Source organism: Lepus europaeus, chromosome 15 (assembly GCF_033115175.1).
Source record: "Lepus europaeus isolate LE1 chromosome 15, mLepTim1.pri, whole genome shotgun sequence".
Classification (NCBI taxonomy): domain Eukaryota; kingdom Metazoa; phylum Chordata; class Mammalia; order Lagomorpha; family Leporidae; genus Lepus; species Lepus europaeus.
The window spans coordinates 53,053,257-53,073,647 of NC_084841.1; the positions used below are offsets into that span (position 1 = coordinate 53,053,257).

The 20,391-nt window shown below is 39.3% G+C and overlaps 3 protein-coding genes across 8 annotated transcripts in view; 2 read left to right on the top strand and 1 right to left on the bottom strand.

The window, feature by feature from the left end:
- TRIM23 (tripartite motif containing 23) overlaps window positions 1-4,117 on the bottom strand; it is a 31,079-nt gene extending 26,962 nt beyond the window's left edge. For 2 of the 3 annotated variants that reach the window (XM_062212106.1, XM_062212107.1), the window contains exon 1: window positions 3,967-4,117. In XM_062212106.1, the coding sequence (XP_062068090.1) occupies window positions 3,967-4,047 (81 nt within the window). In that variant the 5' untranslated portion in view covers window positions 4,048-4,117. The remainder of the gene's footprint in view (window positions 1-3,966) is intronic. The other variant, XM_062212108.1, reaches the window with a different exon arrangement.
- Window positions 4,118-4,710: 593 nt separating this feature from the next.
- Window positions 4,711-10,397, top strand: SHLD3 (shieldin complex subunit 3). Its single transcript, XM_062212119.1, has 2 exons — window positions 4,711-4,797; window positions 8,835-10,397. Exon 2 carries the CDS (start codon window positions 8,950-8,952, stop codon window positions 9,694-9,696), a length of 747 nt encoding a protein of 248 aa, XP_062068103.1. The 5' UTR covers window positions 4,711-4,797; window positions 8,835-8,949; the 3' UTR covers window positions 9,697-10,397.
- Window positions 4,712-20,391, top strand: part of TRAPPC13 (trafficking protein particle complex subunit 13) — a 46,033-nt gene continuing 30,353 nt past the window's right edge. For all 4 annotated transcript variants that reach the window (XM_062212109.1, XM_062212110.1, XM_062212111.1 and 1 more), the window contains exons 1-3: window positions 4,712-4,797; window positions 18,127-18,195; window positions 19,090-19,189. In XM_062212109.1, coding sequence (XP_062068093.1) covers window positions 4,752-4,797; window positions 18,127-18,195; window positions 19,090-19,189 — 215 coding nt within the window. In that variant the 5' untranslated portion in view covers window positions 4,712-4,751. The remainder of the gene's footprint in view (window positions 4,798-18,126; window positions 18,196-19,089; window positions 19,190-20,391) is intronic.

Below are 20,391 nucleotides of genomic sequence, written 5' to 3' on the forward strand. Positions count from 1 at the left end.
TTATCTTTTCTTATTTTAAAGATTTATGTATTTATCTGAAAGTCAGAGTTACACAGAGAGGAGAGGTAGAGAGAGAGAGATATCTTCCTTCCGATGGTTCACTCCCCAATTGGCCACAATGGCTGCAGCTGCGCCGATCCGAAGCCAGGAGCCAGGAGCTTCTTTCGGGTTTCCCACACAGGTGCAGGGGCCCAAGGACTTGGGCCATCCTCCACTGCTTTCCCAGGCCATAGCTGAGAGCTGGCTTGGAAGTGGAGCAGCCCGGTCTCAAACCAGGCCCATATGGGATGCCGGCACTTCAGGCCAGGGTGTTAACCCGCTGCGCCATAGCGCTGGCCCCTATTTTTATCTTTTTTTAAAGCTTCATTTTATCACACGTACCAAATATATATCATAAAGCATATCAACAATGCAACTTAACTGCCACTTTACAACAAAACTGGACAAGGCAATTGTTTTTATTTAAAAAGTTTTCAATACAGCCAGAGGGCAGTGGAGGATGGCCCAAGTGCTTGGGCCCCTGCACCCTCATGGAAGACCAGGAAGAAGCACCTGGCTCCTGGCTTCGGATTGGCTCAGTGCCAGTCGTGGCAGCCATTTGAGGAGTGATCCAACGGAAGGAAGACCTTTCTCTCTGTCTCTCTCTCTCACCGTCTATAACTCTACCTGTCAAATAAAAAAAAAAAAAAAAAAAAAAAAAACCGCAGTGTTCATACTTTTCCAATATAAAGGAAAGTGAAAAATAAAAGGTCTTTGCTACTTAGCAACAAAAGTTTAAGACTAGAACAATTTTAAAAATGTAAGGATCTAAGAAAACAACTTTTTGATATCGACAAAACATCCACATTTATAGTTTACTCTCTTTTTAAAGTTATTTATTATCCTTGAAAGGCAGAGTTACAGAGAGAGGGAGAGAGAGGAGAAAAAGGAGAGAGAGAGAGAGAGAGAGATCTTCCATCTCTTGGTTCACGCCCCAAATGGCAGCAATAGCCAGGGCTAGGCCAGATCTAAGCCTGGAATTCAACTGTTTCCCTGTTAGAACAAAAAGCTCTCAGGTACAGGATATTCCAAATACAAAACACCTATGTGCTTATATAAATAAAATCTAACTAAATAAAAGCTTAAAGACAATTCAATTCTCCACCGTCAAACACACAAAACAAGGTTAAAAATAGACAACCCAGTTGGAAATTAACTACATCCATTATAATTTCAAACTCTGCAAATAATTTGCACTTTATGCTTGAGATGCAAATATCATTTATTATAAACAAACTGATAATACATAATTGCCTTGCAGCATGCTTCAAAAGAAACTTAAATGTAACACAATCCACAAAAGGAAATAAAAACCATTCTCTCTCTCCCTCTCTCTCTCCCTCCCTCCTTCCCTCTCTCCCTCCCTCCCTATCTCCCTCCCTCTCTCTTTCCAAGAAGTTCTCGCTTCCCTTCAGAGAAAAGTACCTCCTTCTTTGATGACCACTTCTTTGCACTGGTAGTCTATATCTTTTTAAAAAGGAAGACAAAAGCTCCACTTCATCAAATTTAATACAGAAAAGATATTCACAATAGAATTAGGCAGTATAAAATAAATCTAAGATTTTAATAAATGCTCTCATTATTGAATACTGCATGTTAAATTTATTTCTGACAATAACCTCAAAAGAATAAAATTATAACTTTGCTTGGGGTCGGCATTGTGGCTCAGCAGGTTAAGCCCTGGCCCGCAGCATCAGCATCCATATGGGTGCTAGTTCGAGTTCTAGGTGCTCCACTTCTGATTCAGCTCTCTGCGATGGCCTGGGAAAGCAGTGGAGGATGGCCCAAGTCCTTGGGCCACTGCACCCGTGTGGGAGACCTGGAAGAGGCTCCTGGCTCCTAGCTTCAGATCAGCTCAGCTCTGGCCATTGCGGTCATCTGGGGAGTGAACCAGCGATGGAAGACCTTTCTCTCTCTCTGGCTCTACCTCTCTCTGTAACTCTGTCTTTCAAATAAATAAAGTAAACCTTAAAAAAAAAAAAAAAAAAACATTTCTTAGTTCATTCACACTTATACCTCTGACCCATCACTAAACAAGGTAACTTGTTCATGTTGTTACCATAGATTTTTTTTTCAAAAACAATTAGCATAATTCCATTTAGTAAGCCAACCACAGGTCCAAAAATAACTCAGGTATCAAGTTAGTAGATAGTCTTTCCTCAGTATCTATGAACAGTTATTGAAGAGAACAGTGTATGAAATTAAATCCTAGATGGGGGGTGGTAAATTTCATACTTCACAAGAAAACTTCAACTTATTACATGTAAATCAAATTTGAACAAACTAGATCATACTTTAAAAGGACTATAAGAAAGCTTAGGAAACAAAAGAAACTTCGAGATTAATTTTAAAATGTAAATTATTTTGCAATATCAGATTTTGTATCTTTGTTTTTCCTAACAATAAAAACCCTGCCATTGGTCACTAAACAAGACAGCATTTTACAAAGCATTAGCATTATAAATGCCAGTTTTCACTTTCTGATGAATTTCTTCTTTCATCAAAAAGGACTATCTTATTGCACAGTTCAGAACATTTTACATGTTAAAATAAAAATGAACATGCTAAAAATGCTTCTAATATATCAAATTCTGTTACAAATTCTGCATCACATTTTGGTACTTTTTTTTTTCAGATTATAAAGCAAACAAGGTAACAGAAATGTAAATGATACTCCAATTATGGAATTAAACTTCAAGTCAATTCACAAATCATCTTCAGGTATTCTCTATTTATCAAAAGCACAATTCAATAAATAAAATCTCACCCATACAACATGCCTAATAATAAGGGCTCCTCTGTATCTCAGATATGCTGCTCTATATATTCAGAATAACTTAATTACTACATAAAGGTCAGCTGAATCAACAACAATAATAATGACTGATACTAAGTAGTGGGCAGAAATGAGTGACTTGCTGTTATATAAAACCAACAGTAGGTGAGAAAACATAAGTGCCTATTAAGCAAAAGGTCAAAAGAACTTTAGATATTATCTGGTTCAACAATTCTCAACCCTGGTTGAACATTAAAGTCACTTCGGGAACTGAACTATGTATAGTAACTGCAGAAGCGCATCACTCCTCCACAAAAGGCCTCAGCGATCCTGACATGCAGTCAGGAATGAGAATTACCAATTGCTTATAATATTGACAATCCCGAAGGTTAGCATGAACCATTCAGATCAGTTCTCTCTGTCAAATCCTCCGATATTTTCAGAGTACAGGGAAAATGAGTTCCATGTATTTCAATTGACTTTTCAGTAAATGCATTTTTGGAGCATTATACATGGTAGAATCCCAAACTTCCAGCATAGGGCAAGTTAGACACCCTAGAGTTAAGACTCAACTATATTGCCATTAGAGACTTCTCAACCATGTTGACAGATTGTACGACTAAGCGGGAAAGGCTCAACTCAACCAATAACAAATGTCTAATTACAGAAGCTGTGCCGTAGTGGAAACCGCAGGCTTTAAAGTCACACACCATGTTAACCTAAACCTGGGTTTCCCTCCTGTAAAATGAGAGCTAGCATCCACCTCATAAGTAGATACTAACCAGCTAAAACTCCTAACATAGTACCTGGAGATTATAATGGCTCGAGTCAACAAAACCAAGCGAGTTAACGCCTACTAAGCTCAACTAAGAGAGAGAGTCTACAGAAAGACCGGTCCAGGTCACTCCCACAGGCCCACAAGCTCCTTCTCACAAACGTCCCCGCTGTCCATGTTGGCATCTGCAAGAGAAGATCAGGCAGCTTCAGGCCCCCGGGGATCCAGGTCGCGGATCGGCGGCCAAGACCTGTCAAGCAGACAGGGCCGCGCATCCCGCCCACCGGAGCCTGGGCCCCAGGGATGCCGCGCCAAGTCTCCCGGATGACCCGAAGGACGGCCGAAAGTGGGGAGCACAGTCCGCAGAGTCCCTCACCTTCACCACGGCCGTCCCCCGGCTGCCTTGCCGGCCACTGTCTAGTCCAGCTCCAGGCTTGTTTACAAGCAGAGCAGCCATCCCGGGGAGAGCAGCGGCGCAGAAGCAGCCTTCGCAGCCTTCACTTGGGAGGCGGGGTTGAGCCACCTACCCAGAGGCCTCCGCGCACGCCGCTGGTGCACAGACCCAGTACGACGCGGGGCGCCGCCCTCGTGGCTCCGCCTCCCGTCAGTTGTTTGGACGCACAGTCCTGCCCGTGTTGTTTTTGTTACTAAGAAGCCTGCAATTGCTGAAAGAAAAAAGTGAAAGGAAAAAAATGGATAACGCATAATTAAAGTTTAAAGGTGAAATTCCCGGCCCGGTTATGAGTTCTGCTCTCCAATGGCAAACTAGCCAAGGGGGAAACTACATCTCCCTTCATGCAACGCGACTTTTGCATGCACTACAAATCCCGGCATGCCACGCTTGCACCCTTTTTTTTAATCTCTAAGTACGTACTTAGGAGGCCGCCTGTTGTTACAGTGGTTGCGTCCAGTCGCAATGTGTGATCGTAGACGGAAAAAGCCGTATTTTATGTGCAGATCTCCAAGAGCCAAAGGATGGCTTTGGTGAAAAGAAGCCGTTGGGTCCGTAAAGGACGTAGTGAAAGGAGAATTTAAGGTACAAAGAAGCTGTTGGGAGGACGTTTGACGCCTGCTCTTCCCAGACGTACGCTTTTTTTTTCTTCCGGGCCAAGTTGAACCTCTTCAGCCGCCGTAGGCCTTGAGTCAGAAGTGCCGGTCAAAATGGAAGTGAATCCCCCCAAACAGGAGCACCTGCTGGCGCTAAAAGGTAAATTTTTGCCGAGGTACCGTTGTTTTGTTTCATTCCCTTCTCTCACAGTTTCCCGAAGGCCTTTGCCACATAGGCCCGACCGCTGTAACAGAGGCCAAGTCTTAAAACACTGTCGGTGCCCGCCGTCCTGCGCTGTGTCCGGCGCGAGCGGGAGGAAGTGACTTGGCCTCTTCGCGTTTTCGCTTTGAGAGCTGCTTTCTAGAATGAAATAGACACCGGGTCGTTCTCCCTGACCTGTGCTGCTGCAGTCACCAAACTTTTGGGTGCAGAGCCGAGGTCGCGGCCCTACTGGGGAGACCTCTGTGAACCGGGATGCAATAAAGCAAACATCCAAAATGGTTCTTCCTTCCGTCTCTCGTCTCTTAGTGGGCACTGGGGACGTTACCAGGTTTATCTGGAGTGATAGTACTGCATAGCAACTGTGCGAAGGATTTAGCAATACATAGCCCTGCTACATGTAACTTAGATTGTTCAAATGTACGGTTGACCGCACCTCATTGGGTTCCTAATCTTAGCCGCAGATCACAAATATTTGAGTCGAATTATGTCTGTACTGAACGTGTACAAGCTTTTCCTCCTATCAGTATTTTCTGAACCAGCATAACCACTGTTTATTACAAAGTACCTGCCACCCACGTGGGAGACCCGGTGAAGTTCCGGGGTCCTGGCTTCAGCTCTGGTCCAGCCCTACCTGTTAGGGGACATTTGGGAAATAAAGTAGCAGATGGAAGCTCTCTCCCTCTGTCCCTCTCCACATTTCGATTTAAAAAAGTCAAAATTTTAAAAAATAATTACCTTGTATTCAGTATTGTAAGTTATCCAGACATGATTTAAAGTGTAGGGGAATATGTTCTTAGGTTGTATGCAAATAAGACACCATTTTACATAAGGAACCTAAGCATCCTTGCTTTATGGTGTCCAAGGGTGATCCGGAGGCGCTCCTCAGGGAATACCAAGGGATCACTATTGGGTATGTTGGAAACTTGCCCAAAACTTCACGGCAGTTTTAATAAGTCTGATAATTGTATTATTTAAAAAGAAACAGCAAGGCATAATTTTCTTGAATTACTGTTGTTTTCTGAAACTCATATTTGAAATGCTTTGAGTTTTGTTTCTTATGTTTTCTGCTATCACAAATGCGTATTTCTTGGATGCTTCTAAACTTTGGTTAACAAGGCCTTTTTGGACTGAGTTGAGGAAGTGCTCAGCAAATATTTGAATTCTGTTGAATTTCACTTGCCTTCCTTATTGCATCTATTTGGATTCATCCTTATGCCCACCCACTCCAGGTTAAGATGTAGACATCAAGCATGATTGGAAGCTTGCCAGTCCCCTTTGTAACAATAATTCTGCTGCCTAGAGTTAACAAGGCTATCTCTGACTGCAGAAATAAGAAACTTCACAGTGTTAAGTATAATCACAGTGAACAAATGATCTAGACTAAAATGAGGTTAGTCATGGTAAACTGGAAAAAACGAGAAAAAAAACTGTTTATGTCTCTTATTTTTCAATATCACATCAAGTAGTGGAATAGTTATTACTTTGCTCTCAGAAGTTAAGCAGTCTGGTGAGTAATTAAGGCAGTATTTCAACACAAGGCCTGCCTCCATCTTTCCAAGGTGCCATGTTGTTTCCTAAAGAATGAAACAGCATTTTCAAAGATTATTCCTTTACCAATTACTTCGATGGGAATTTGCAACAGTTCTGTTCACTGCTAGGTGTGGTTTTTCTACAAATCAAAAGCTTGTAAATACAGTTAAATTCTGGTGATAGGGAGACTGACTGCCATTAGAGATTTTTAGTTTTCTTTCTTTATTTCCCAAAACAGAATTTACATAGCAAAGAGTGTTTAACTGGCTTAAAAAGGATTTGCCTTAATCTTTGTAACATTTCCTGATAGTTTCAGCTTCATGAAAACTTTGGTACTGTTCTTTGGTACTGTTATCCTAGTGAATCAAGATTTTCCACAAATTTTAATTTTATTGATGTTGAATGCTAAATATATCAACCTAAATGATCATTTAAGTTTATTTTCTTGTACTTTAGTATGTGAAAGGTTAAGATAATACCTTGTTAATCTTGAAATGAGAAAAATTTTGTTTAACAGGAGCTCTTAAAACTTCAGTTTTCTCCTGAGTACAATATTGAATAACTTCAAATAACAACAAAGAAAAGATTTTTAGTGCCATATTTTAGAGTATGGAAGTGTAAGAAAGAATGAAAGGAAAAGAAATCATTACTAATTCTTGAAAGAATATATTGTCATAAAATTATGAATCTATGTTAAAATTATGGATGTAAAGAACTATAGTCATTGTGAATTAGAGAGTTGTCAGCTCTGTTAGTGGACATTAATAGTATGTAAAAGAACCATTATGAAATTGGTTACTTTTAGGCCGGCGCCGCGGCTCACTAGGCTAATCCTCTGCCTTGCGCACACCGGGTTCTAGTCCCAGTCGGGGCACCGATCCTGTCCTGGTTGCCCCTCTTCCAGGCCAGCTCTCTGCTGTGGCCCGGGAGTGCAGTGGAGGATGGCCCAAGTGCTTGGGCCCTGCACCCCATGGGAGACCAGGAGAAGCACCTGGCTCCTGCCATCGGATCAGCGGTGCGTGGTGCGCCGGCCGCGGCGGCCATTGGAGGGTGAACCAACGGCAAAGGAAGACCTTTCTCTCTGTCTCTCACTGTCCACTCTGCCTGTCAAAAAAAAAAAAAATTGGTTACTTTTGACTTTTTAGAATCAAACAGTGGTTCTGTTATGACATCATGACAGTAATCTCCACTCAGGCTAGCAATGGCAAAAGCCTCATTAAGTAATTCTGTAGTAAGCTTTGTGGCAAAGGGATTCTAGTTTTCTTAAAGTAGTAGAGCCTGCATATGACTTTGGATCTGGTTAAGAACCGTAATCTGCAGCTGGAAGACTCCATTCTTGAGCCTGTGCACTACATGCTGGAATTTATTATTGATTGCTTTATTTGGGGCAACCTGCGGACTTCTGTGTTCTAAGAGAATACAATAAGAATCTAAACATCTTGTTCCTGCTTCAGATTGGAATTCAGAAGCTGTGGTTCTAGGGCCTTGATACTGTGTAAGTGCTCTGGTTGTAACAGAAGAATCTGACAAAACCAGTTCCTAGTCTGGTTAAAATGCAAAATTAAGCTATATTCCTATTTTGGGTGATAACTGAGAATGAGCTAAAATTATTAAATATTCTATGTATTTTTGGTGGAATTCATTTAATTTTAAAATATAAAATGATTTGTTTTCACCCATATAGATTAAAAATTACAGTGATTTTATTGTCCTCAATTCAGATGTCTCAAATTTTTACGTATTACATTTCTGTTATTGTCATTATGAATGTGATAATTTATTTTTTTTAAAGATTTATTTATTTATTTGAAAGGCAGAGTTACTGAGAGGGAGAGGCAGAGAAAGAGGTCTTCCATCTACTGTTTCACTCCCCAAATGGCTGCAGTGGCCGAGCTGGGCCAATACAAAGCCAGGATCCAGGAGTTTCTACCAAGTCTCCCACATGGGTGGCAGGGGCCCAAGCACTTGGGACATACTCCACTGCTTTTCCAGGTCATAGCAGAGAGGTGGATTGAAAGTGGAGCATCCAGATCTCGAACCGGCGCCCATATGGGATGCTGGCACTTCAAGTAGCTACTTTATCCACTATGCCATAGCACCGGCCCCAGAATGTGATATTTTTAAGAATCATTACTTTACTCTGTTTTTGCTGTAGTCTTAGAACTATTATTACTTAATAGATACTTCCAAATCCTTTATATCTGTTGATTTAAACATCTGGACTCCCGGCATTTTTAGCCTAAAAGTGATCTTGAAGGACATCTAGTTTAGATTCATTATTTTGGTGAGAGGATTTTCAAATTTGATTCACATTTATCAAAGTAGCACTTTGATAAAATATCATGTTGGGATTGATTTTTTGTGTGTGTTTTTCTTTTTCTCCCTGCCTGTTTGTATGCAGGCTATTCCTACCATATCTTATTCTTGCAATACTTCTACTTTAGGTCCTGTTTCCCTCTGATTGGGCAAGAAAGTCTTGTAATAATAAATTACATTCTAGTTCTGAGGAGTTCAGCTAAGAAATTTTCTCTTCATTAAGAGTAACTGGATTACTGCAGAATGACTACAGAAATAATATTACATTATCGACCATATGAGAGTGATCCCACACAGCTGCCAAAAATTGCAGAAAAAGCAATTCAAGACTTTCCTACTCGTCCACTATCAAGATTTATTCCTTGGTTCCCATATGATGGGTCCAAATTTCCAGTCAAACCTAAAAGATCACCACCTGTGATTTCTGGAGAGGCCATTGAAGATGTGAAACAATCCTTAACCAGTTCAGAACAAGACGTTAAATCACAGAGTTACGATTGCACAGTAGATCTATTGGAATTTCAACCTAGATTGAAAAAGCAGCACTTAATGCAGTCATACACACTGGATGGGCAGACTGATTCTGGAAATCTGGATAAACAATCAGAAGAACGGCACAAGAGGCGATCTTGGAGTGTTTCACTTCCCAACAGTAATTGCACTGGAAAGATTTTGCCTTTGTCTAAAAAATTGCAAGATAGTTTAAAGGCATTAAATTTGCATTCACTTTATAGAGCAAGATGGACAATAGAACATACCATTTGTGACCATCAAACTCTGGAAGACATCTGGGCAAAACTCAATCAAATTATTAGGCACAATGAACTTCCATCTTGTAATGCTACAATTCAGAGACATTTAGGCCAAATATGGGTGTTCTGTGATATTATGTACTGTGAATATGTGGGAAATCTTATTAAAAGGAGATTAGCTCTTACTGGAAAAATTAATTTATTTGTACATAAATATGGTGTTATTTTTAGTATGTAGTGAATTGCGCTGCTTGACCAAAAGAGGAATGTTCTGAGTGAACTGAATATGGAGTAAAATAGTTAACTGAATAAATTTTTTCTGATTTTTAAACTTTTAATGACTATTTTTTGTTTGATGCTTCTCTGATATGGTCTATTTATTAATATTGTTGAAAACTAATTTTATGATAATACGTGTTATGACTTGTGTTCCAGAAATGAATAAGTACCAGATAAATTCCTAGGCTTGTCAAATTTAAATTGAAAACTTTCTAGCAGCTTTCTTTTAAATGAATTGTGATGGATTACTTATATTGAATTCGAAAGTAAAATGCGGTGTTCCTTTTGTTATGTTACCTTCACTGTGTTTGAACTAGGTATTCCTATTAATTGAAATGAGTAATTTGGATTTTGATGAATCCTTAAAATCTAATTTTTCTGTATTTTTTTCTTTATTCACCTGAAGTATAGTGATTTTTTAAAACAATACTAAAAGCTATTCTGTTAGCAATGCTATTCTGTTAGCAATGCTACATGAATGTAGTTCAAAGTGGGAGACCAGCCCAGATTCTTAAGATTCCCAGATATGTGATGGATGGTACAATTTGCCTAAGACCATAATGTATCTTTAAAGTTCTAACCTGTTTGGAAGGAAAGTATCAAATATAGATAGGAGATCAAATTCTTTAATTACTCTAATACAGGTAATTCAATCCATGTGACTGTTAATATTTATTATTAATGTGAATGATTATTGTAAGTCATTATAAGTTTGTCATAAGCAAAATCTTACAAATTGGTTTCATACATCACATGAAAATAGCCAGAGTGATTAATAGAATAAAAGTTTTGTAAAAGCATGTAAGCATGTCTTTATTCAACCAATGTAAATGTGTACTTGGCGCTGTGATATAGTAGAGAAGGAAACAGACATGGTCCCTGTCCTCATAGAGTTTATGTGGGATTCCTACAATTAACTCAAACCAGCTCCCTGAGTAAAATGAATAATACAGTACTCATTGGGAAGACAGAGACATACTTGCGTTATAGCAAAATGCCTGCCATGGTAGGAACTCAATAATGCATGATAAATGTACCTGTTGATGGGATTCTTCATGGCCTGAGCTGACTAACAATGCCTAGAATGCACTAATTTTTAACTAACGAGATCATCTTTTCCTAATAGGTTTCTCTCTGACCAAACTGATTTACTTTTAAATTATATTTAGCACCTTTTCACTCTTTCAAATGAGATTCCTGTCTAGAAAATAATCATGTGCATGAAAGTTTCCAAAAGTCATTAACTAAAAATATACAAGGGAGGAGGAGGAGTTTTCAAGACAACTTCAGTAATTTCTTCTTTTATTTAATTAAATTCTTACTCTTAATCAAGACTTCAAGAAGTTATTCAGTATTGCCAGTGAGCTTAAATTAAAGGATGGTTGATATTATTAGACAGTCTTGAAACAGTACATTTGATTTGATTTTTCAAGTTCAGCTAATCAAGAGTTAAAAGTTGGGGCTGGTGTTGTGGCATAGCAGTTTAAGCCGCCACATGGGATACCAGCATCCCCCATTGGACTCCAGCTGCTCCACTTCTGTTCCAGCTCCCTGCTAATGTGCCTAGGAAAGCAGCAGAGAATGCCCAAGTACTTGGGCTCTTGCAACCTGGAGGAAGTTCCGAGCTCCTGGCACTGGCCTAGCACAGCTCTGGTTGTTGTGGCCATTTGAGGGATTGAACCAGCATATGAAGATCAATCTCAATCTTTCTCTCTTTCTCTCTCTCTCTCTCTCTCTGCCTTTCAAATAAATAAATCTTTAAAAAAACAAATAAGAGTTAATAGTTCCAGCCAGTGGTGTGGTGTGGGTGGCTTAGGCCGCTGCCTACAATGGCAGGCATCCCTTATGGGTGCTCCACTTCCAGTCCATCTCCTTGCTAATGCACGTGGGAAAGCAGTGGAAGATGGTCCATGTGCTTGGGCCTCTGCACCCACATGGGAGACCCAGATGGAGCTCCTAGCTCCTGGCTTCTGCTTGGCCTAGCCATGGCTGTTAACAGCCATTTTGAGAGTAAACCAGCAGATGGAAAATCTCTATTTCTCCCTCTCTCTGACTGTACCTTTCAAATAAATAAATCCATTTTTTAAAAAGTTAAAAGTCATACCATTGTCTTTTTATACTAATCTTACTATTTTGACATGATTGTACACAGAACTAAAAAAATGTATAGGGTATAGTCAGTGTTCATAGGTTTCTTATGAGTAGTTTTCGAATTCCACAATCACACATTAAAAGGAGCATCTTTGTGGCAGATTTAAAATATTCTAATTTATATAAATTACTTTCTCCTGTGAGAACCAGTGAACTCCAAAAGTGGGAAACTGAAGATTGAGTTTTACTTCAAATAATGCTAGAATTTTAAAAGAAGAAACAATTTATTTCTCATCTACCTGAACAATACTTAGTAGTCAGGACCTAACAATTTAGAACCCATTATTATTTCTTTAAAGATTTTTTAGGGTATGTAGAACCGTAGCACTGGTTATTCTTGCAGCAGCTAATGGTAGGGCGCAGCAATGTTTCCGGATTCCACCGTTAAGTCATAGAAATGAAGATAAACTTGGGAGGCAAGTGTGTACAGAGGTGTATCTGTTAGGGCATTTGGTAAAATATCATGGGTATTTATAAGAAAGTAGCAGCAGTACCATAATTTTATTTTTCCCTGACTGACAAGCTGCTCTTTAAATAATGTTAAGTCAAATTTAAAAGAAAAAGATAAGATGTAGATGGCATCCAAATTATGAATTTTTTTTTCTTTTTGTCCTTATCCTAGACAAATCTAACTTAAGTTGTGAACTTGTCAAGTAACTTGAAGGCCATCATTTGGTAAATTTTCAAATAATAAATGATCAGACTATCTGCACAAAATGCTGAAAATTAATCCAAGGTTCACAAACTTGAATGCCCTCAAACAGGCATTCAAACCATGTACTCTGCACATGAAAAAGAGTTTACCTAATTTTTAATATTCTGGCCAGCAAAAATGGAAATGGAAATTCAAGTTAGTCGCATTTGCTACTTTGTGACCTCTCATTGATCTTTCTCTGAATTTTCTGAAGACTAACAAAAGGTTTTTTTTTTTTTTTTTGCATATCAGTTTCACAGATGAAATGTGTATGTTTAGTGGTTTCACTTGATAGTCTCTAGACATGGTTCTACCCAATGTATGCAGAGAATATTTGATGCTTGACTTACGAATCATATTTTCCTCTTAATTTAAGAGGCCAAAATGAATAACTTTTTGACCAAAAATCTGCTTTAACAATTAAGACTGGGTACAAAATTAATATTTGATAACCAGTGTCTCCTTCAGTTCTTCTGTCATTTTTTTTAAGATTGATTTATTTATTTGAAAGAGTTGCATAGAGAGAGGAGAGACAGAGACAGAGAGAGGTCTTCCATCCGAAGGTTCATTCCCCAGTTGGCCGCAACGGCCAGAGCTGTGCCCATCCGAAGCCAGGAGCCAGGAGCTTCTTCCATGTCTCCCACGCGGGTGCAGCGGCCCAAGGACATGGGCCATCTTCTACTGCTTTCACAGGCCATAGCAGAGAGCTGGATCAGAAGTGGAGTAGCCGGTCTCGAACCAGCGCCCAAATGAGATGCTGGCGCTTCAGGCCAGGGTGTTAACCCCAGGCTGCACCACAGCGCTGGCCCCTCTTCTGTCATCCTTTACTTTGTTTTTATATGGACAGTATTTTCTCTTTTCCGGCTAATATTTTTAATTCTTGAGATCCATTCATTCATTTTAAATATGTGTTAATAGCAGCATATTTTGGATTGTCTTTTAGACATGTACAGTGAAACCCTAATTGGTTTAAAAGTTCAAGAAATGAGATAATTGTACTCTAGAGTGATAATGTCACTAACTTGTTTGTGTTTGTTGTTTAAGAACCTGCAATATAATGAATTGTGGTTTATAGTAATTTTTAAATCCCCAATGTGATATCAACTGCTTAGCCTTCTGTTGATTTCTTTCCTTTTGTTTTTGAAAAGTCAAAGAAAATTGGTGCTTTTAATACCAATTTAGCATCTTATTTATATAATTTTTAAATTTTATTTGATTTGGAATGCAGGGAGAGTGAGCTAGAGGGAGAGAGAGAGAATGTCTTCCATCTGCTAGTTCACTCCCCAAATGCCCACAACAGCTAAACCAGGAGCTGAGAACACAATCCAAGTTTCCCACAGGGGTGGTAGGACCCAACCGCTTGAGCCATCACCTGCTGCTCCCCTACCCTCCCAGAGTACACATTAATAGGAAATTGAAATCAGAAGCAGAGGGCCAAGACTCAAACTCAGGCCCTACAACAGTGGATGCCTGCCCCATATTTTTATTTTCAATGGGGAATTGTTCCTTATCCACTGTCTATTAAATCACAAGAATCAGGAAAAACTACGGGACTTGTGGATCTCACAGTAAGCAAATAAGTTACACATTGAGTTCACTTAAATATTTATTTGAAAGAGTTTTGGTTTTTGTGTTTTGTTTTGTTTTTTTACAATTTATTTATTTGAAAAGCAGAGGTACAGAGAGGCAGAGGCAGAGAGACAGAGAAAGAGAACCTCCATCTGCTGGTTCACTCCCTAAATGGCCGCAACAGTTAGAGCTAGGCTGATCCAAAGCCAGGAGCTAGGAGCTTCATCTGGTCTCCCATGCAGCTGCACAGCAGAGAGCTGGATTGGAAGTGGAGCAGCCGGGACTCAAACCAGCTCCCATGTGGGATGCTGGCACTGCAGGTAGCAGCTTAACCTGATGAAAGGGCACCGGCCCCTGAAAGAGTTACACACAGAGAGGGAGAGAGAGAGAATCTTCCATTCACTGGTTTATCCCCGAATGGCCACATCAGGGCTGGGCCAACTGAAGCCAGGAACTAGGAGCTTCCTCCAGGTCTCCCGTGTGGGTACAGAGGCCCAAGTACTTAGTCCATCTTCTGTTGCTTTCCTGGGCAGATGAGCAGGGAACTAAATCGGAAGTGGAGCAGCTGGGACTCAAATAGGCACTCATATGGGATGCCAACGCTGCAGGTGGCAGCTTTACCCACTGGGCCACAACGCCAGCCCTGAGTGAATTCACTTTTTAAAAAAGAGTGTTCTAGGATCCCTTTGAGAGTGTGTTAACTTCCTTGTGTAAGATTTGGTTTCTAATGAAATAAAAATAATTAGTGGGAAAGAAATAGAGAACACCAAATGGTATTCAAAGTGAGCTTAGAATCCTAGGTATTTACATTGCATCCTGTGTATCACTTTGAAGGCACCATTTTATGATCTTCATATTCTGTTTAATGATTATCTCTTCCTAGTTAAAAGTGAGAGGGACCACCACTGTGCTGTGTGTTGAGCTGCTGCTTGTGGCACCAGAATCCCATAGGTTCAGCTCCTAGCTGCTCTGCTTCCAATCCATTTCCCTGCTAATGCACCTGGAAGGCAGCAGATGGCCCAAATGTTTGGGCCCTTGCCACCCATGTATAAGACCAGGATGGAGTTCCTGGCTCTTGGCTTCAGCCTGGTGCAGCCCTGGTCAGTGTGGCCATTTGGGTAGTAAACAAGCTGATGGAAGATCTCTGTCGTCTCCTGTACTAGTTGATACTCTGTTTGGGGGCCAGTGTTGTGGCATAGCAGGTTAAGCCTCCACCTGCAGCACCAGCATCCCATATGGGTGCCATTTCAAGTTGAAGCTGCTCCACTTCCAATCCAGCTCCCTGCTAATGTACCTGGGAAAGCAGTGGAAGATGGCCCAAGTCCTTAGGCTTCTGAACCCGTGTGGGAGACCTGGAAGAATTTGCTCCAGGCTCCTGTCTTCCACCTGGCCCAGCCCTGGCTGTTGTGGCCATTTGGGGAGTGAACAAGCAGATGGAAGATTTCTCCCTCTCTCTCTCTCTCTCTCTCTCTCTCTAACTCTGCCTTTCAAGTAAATAAAAAATAAATTTAAAAAAATACTGTACAGATACTGTCCTACTTCTCATTCGCCTAGGATGTTTCAGATGAAGTGTGACATTCCAGGTTTATGCTCTTACACTTATAGTTAATAATTAATTATAGAGCATTATTTTTGAACAGAGCAAACACATTTCAGTTCAAATCTAGGTTCTGCGACTTATCTGCTGTATAATACTTTGTTTGCAAACTACTCCCTCTCTAGGTATTGTCAGTGCCCTTTCTGTATAATGGGAATATTAATATCAACCTTGTAGTACATTTAGGAGAATTAAATGGGTTAATACGTGTGTTTCAAATAATGCCTGGCACTAATAAATACTCAGTAAATGCAAGCTATACAAAGTGATTTAAGAAATTTAAAGTAAGTATTTGTTGACTGTTTCAAAAGCCAACTACACAATATACTCAATGTACTTCAGTTCATGAAACTTACACGTTCAAAATAAAGGCAGTTACCTGGAGACTTCAATGAAGTGTGAATCCTTTCATTTAGATTCTGCAGAACTTTGCTAAATGAGAGGATTTACCCTCACTGTGCCAGAACCAATATCAAACATGGCTGTTTCAGAACTGAACATGGTATGTAAGAGCCTAGACCTCATGAAGTTTGGAAAGAAGTGCTAGAAACAAAAAAGGAAAAATATTGTTTATGGTAAATATAAGATACTATATATAAGAATAACAGCCTGATGTTTTTTGTTTTTTAAAAAATTATGACATTTAAGCTGAGATCAAGATGAAAAAGTCACTAAATTTTTAAAGATTTTATTTTTATTTCTTATTTATTTGAAAGGCAAAGACAGCTTCCATTTGCTGGTTCACTCCCCAAATGCCTGCAACAGTCAGGAGTGGGCCAGGCTGAAGCTAACAGCCAGGAGTTCAGTCTGAGTCTCCCACTTGGGTGGCAGGAACCCAACTTATTTGAGCCATCACAGCTGCCTCTCAGGATCAGCATTAGCAGGAAGCTGGAGTCAGGAGCCAGAGTAGGTTATCAAGCCAGGCATTTTGATGTGGGACATGAGTATCTTAAATGCTAGGCTAAATGGTTGCCTCTAGTTTTAATTAATTTTATGTTGTCTTTTTTTTATATGGTCAAATGACAGTCTTCAGATATTATTTTAAATTTTTATTAATCAAAATATTCTGTTGCTGAAACTACATTGAATAAATATTTACTTTTTCTAGCTGTCAATGTCTTAGTTTTTTTCTGTGTACCTATTTGAACATATGCAATTTACTTGACACCTGAGATGAATGTATAAATTAAATTTTATTTTTTCTAGGTAGCTTACTAGTTATCTTATTGCATAATAATGAATAAGCCTTTTCCTTTTTGGTTATTTTTTCCCCTACATTCTAATAATTTTTTTAAGTATCTAATATAGCTGAATGGTCTCGTTAATAAGCCAGTTAGTTTAATATGGACCTAAATATATTTTTAGGTATAGTATGTCCTGTTCTTCATTTTTTCTCATCTAGTTTCCTTAAGTTATTTTCATTTATTTGTTTTCCTAGATAAATTTTAGAAACATTCTGTCTTGTCCCAAAAAGAAATTTTTTTTTTTTTTTGACAGGCAGAGTTAGTGAGAGAGAGAGAGAGTTATACGAGAGAGAGACAGAGAGAAAGATCTTCCTTCCATTGGTTTACTCCCCTAATGGCCACTACGGCTGGCACTGTGCCAATCCGAAACCAGGAGCCAGGTGCTTCCTCCCAGTCTCCCATGTGGGTGCAGGGCCCAAACACTTGGGCCGTCCTCCACTGCCCTCCTGGGCCACAGCAGAGAGCTGGACTAGAAGAGGAGCAACTGGGACTAGAACCCAGGGTGCCGGCGCTGCAGTTGGAGGATTAGCCAAGTGAGCCACGGCGCTGGCCCCAAAAAGAAATCTTAGACTTGGTGGGAATTATATAGACTTATACATTAACAGACATTTTCATAATTTTATGCACAATTGATATTATTTAAAGAATATTATTTAAAGAAGCACTTACTAAACTTCCGACACTTATATATATAATTGAGAGACTTACAGTTTAGAGACAGAGGGCACAAAGATCTTTTTGCCATAAAATTATTGTTTCATATTGAAAATGCTAGATGAATATAAGCTAATATTTTGTTGACATTGTATACAGTGAAGTCACTCAAGATTTTTTAAGCTGTGTGTTCATAATAAACCATCAGCTTTAAAATTATTTTCCAATAATCAAAATATATTTACATTTTTATAATTTATAGATTAGAAATAAAATATTTTCTCACTCAAAATTCTTTGTGTCACATAGTGTCATTTTTAGTAAATCATTGATGTGATAATCTTAGGAAATATTTAATGTCATATTTAGGGAATATGTAGGTTATAGTTTGTGTTAGTATAAGATTGAATACCATACATTTGAAAATATTAGCCCAAAGAAATATTAAATGTTTGTTTTGTTTACTTTCTTAATTCACAGTGATGCGATTGACTAAGCCTACTTTATTCACCAATATTCCAGTAACATGTGAAGAGAAAGACTTACCTGGTATGTATGATATGTGCTTTACTGTATAATCACCTTAAGGAGACATAGGGTTGCCTCTGTTGTCTTGGAATTAAGCCTAGCCTTACCAGTCTTCTGCCAACGCTAACCCTGTGTTGGACTCCTTATTGCCTACTTTTGTACCTTGTGAATGGTGGGTAGCTGAGTAATTTTTACTTTTAATCTATATGTCACAGTACTATTAATATCTGCCAACATGACAGTTTAGTTTAAGGAAAGATATGTTCATATTCATGACACTATTAAAATTGCCTTTATCCTCAATTGGTACATCAATGTATGCACTAGTATTCCTTTTATTGAGAAGTATTGATGCTTTGTACTTTTTATATCATGACCTGCATTTTCATTTGTTTCTAAAGTGTTTGTTCTCTGTGTGGCCAGAGGATTTTTACTTGCCTTTGTTGTATTAAAGATTAGAAATTAGGCTTTTTAAGATATAGCTTTTGGGCCGGCGCTGCAGCTCAATAGGCTAATCCTCCACCTGCGGTGCCGGCACACCGGGTTCTAGTCCTGGTCGGGGCGCCAGATTCTGTCCCAGTTGCACCTCTTCCAGTCCAGCTCTCTGCTGTGGCCCAGGAGTGCAGTGGAGGATAGCCCAAGTGCTTGGGCCCTGCACCCGCATGGGAGACCAGGAGAGGCACCTGGCTCCTGGCTTCAGATCAGCATGGTGCGCTGGCCACAGTGTGCCTGCCACAGCAGCCATTGTGGGGTGAACCAACAGAAAAAGGAAGACCTTTCTCTCTGTGTGTCTCTCCACTCTGCCTGTCAAAAAAAAGATATAGCTTTTGTCAAGAGATAAACTTTTGATGTATCTCTGCCAACTATTTATGTAAGCAAAACTTATTAGAATTTCATGTTTTTCTGTTGCTGCAGGAGATCTCTTTAACCAACTAATGAGAGATGATCCTTCAACTGTAAATGGTGCAGAAATTTTGATGTTAGGAGAAATGTTGACTTTACCACAAAATTTTGGGTAAGAATGATATATTCACATAGGAAATGCAACAATACCTTTCTTTTCCTTTTTTAAAAATTTTATTTAAAGTATACAAATTTCATGTATACAAATTTAGGAACATAGTGATACTTCCCCCCCTACCCTTCCTCCCAGCTACACTCTCACCCTTCTTCCTCCTTCCTCTCCTATTCTCTCTCTTAACTTTTACAATGATCTACTTTCAGTCTGCTTTATACTCATAAGATGAACCCTACACTAAGAGTTCAGGAGATAGTAAGAAGAAAACGACACTGTTCCTCAACAGTAAAGACAGGGACTGTAAACAATCATGGAAGCTCAAAATGTCAATTTCATTCCTATACATTACATTTTGGTCTCTATTAGCACAGATCAGAGAAAACAAATGGTATTTGTTGTTTTGGGACTGGCTTATTTCACTAAGAATAATGATTTCCAGTTGTGCCTATTTTGTTGCAAAAGACAGGATTTCATTCTGTTTTATGGCTGAGTGGTATTCCATATTATATGTATACACCATAATTTCTTTATCCAGTCATCACTTGATGGACATTTGGGTTGATTCCATATCTTAGTTATTATGAATTGAGCTGCAATAAACAGGGGAGTGCAGATTATTCTTTCATATGCTAATTTCATTTCCCTTGGGTAAATTCTGGGGAGTGGGATAGCTGGGGCATATGGTAAATCTATTTCAGCTTTCTGAGATATCTCCATACTGTCTTCCACCATGGCTGCACCAATTTACATTCCCACTAACAGTGTATTTCCCCACACCCTCACCAGAATTTATTGTTTATGGATTTTTCTTTGAGAGCCATTCTTACTGGGATGAGGTGAAACCTCACTCTGGTTTTGATTTGCATTTCCTTGATAGTGATCTTGAACATTTTTTCCATATGTCTCGGCCATTTGAATTTCCTCTTTTGAAAAATGATTTTCAAATCCTTTGCCCATTTCTTAACTGGATTGTTTGTTATGCTGTTGTTGAGTTTCTTGAGCTCTTTATAGATTCTGGATATTAATCCTTTAGCAGTTGCATAGTTTGCAAACAATTTCTCCCATTTTTTCAGTTGCCTTTTCACCTTGCTGAGTGTTTCCTTTGCAGTCAGAAGCTTCTCATCTTTATGTAATCCCATTTATCTATTTTGGCTTTGATTGGCTGTGTTTATGGGATCTTTTCCAAGAACTCTTTGCCT

What these genes read in the sequence shown, in the direction of transcription:
- SHLD3 (XM_062212119.1), top strand. Translation starts at nt 8,950, where the DNA reads ATGACTACAGAAATAATATTACATTATCGACCATATGAGAGTGATCCC.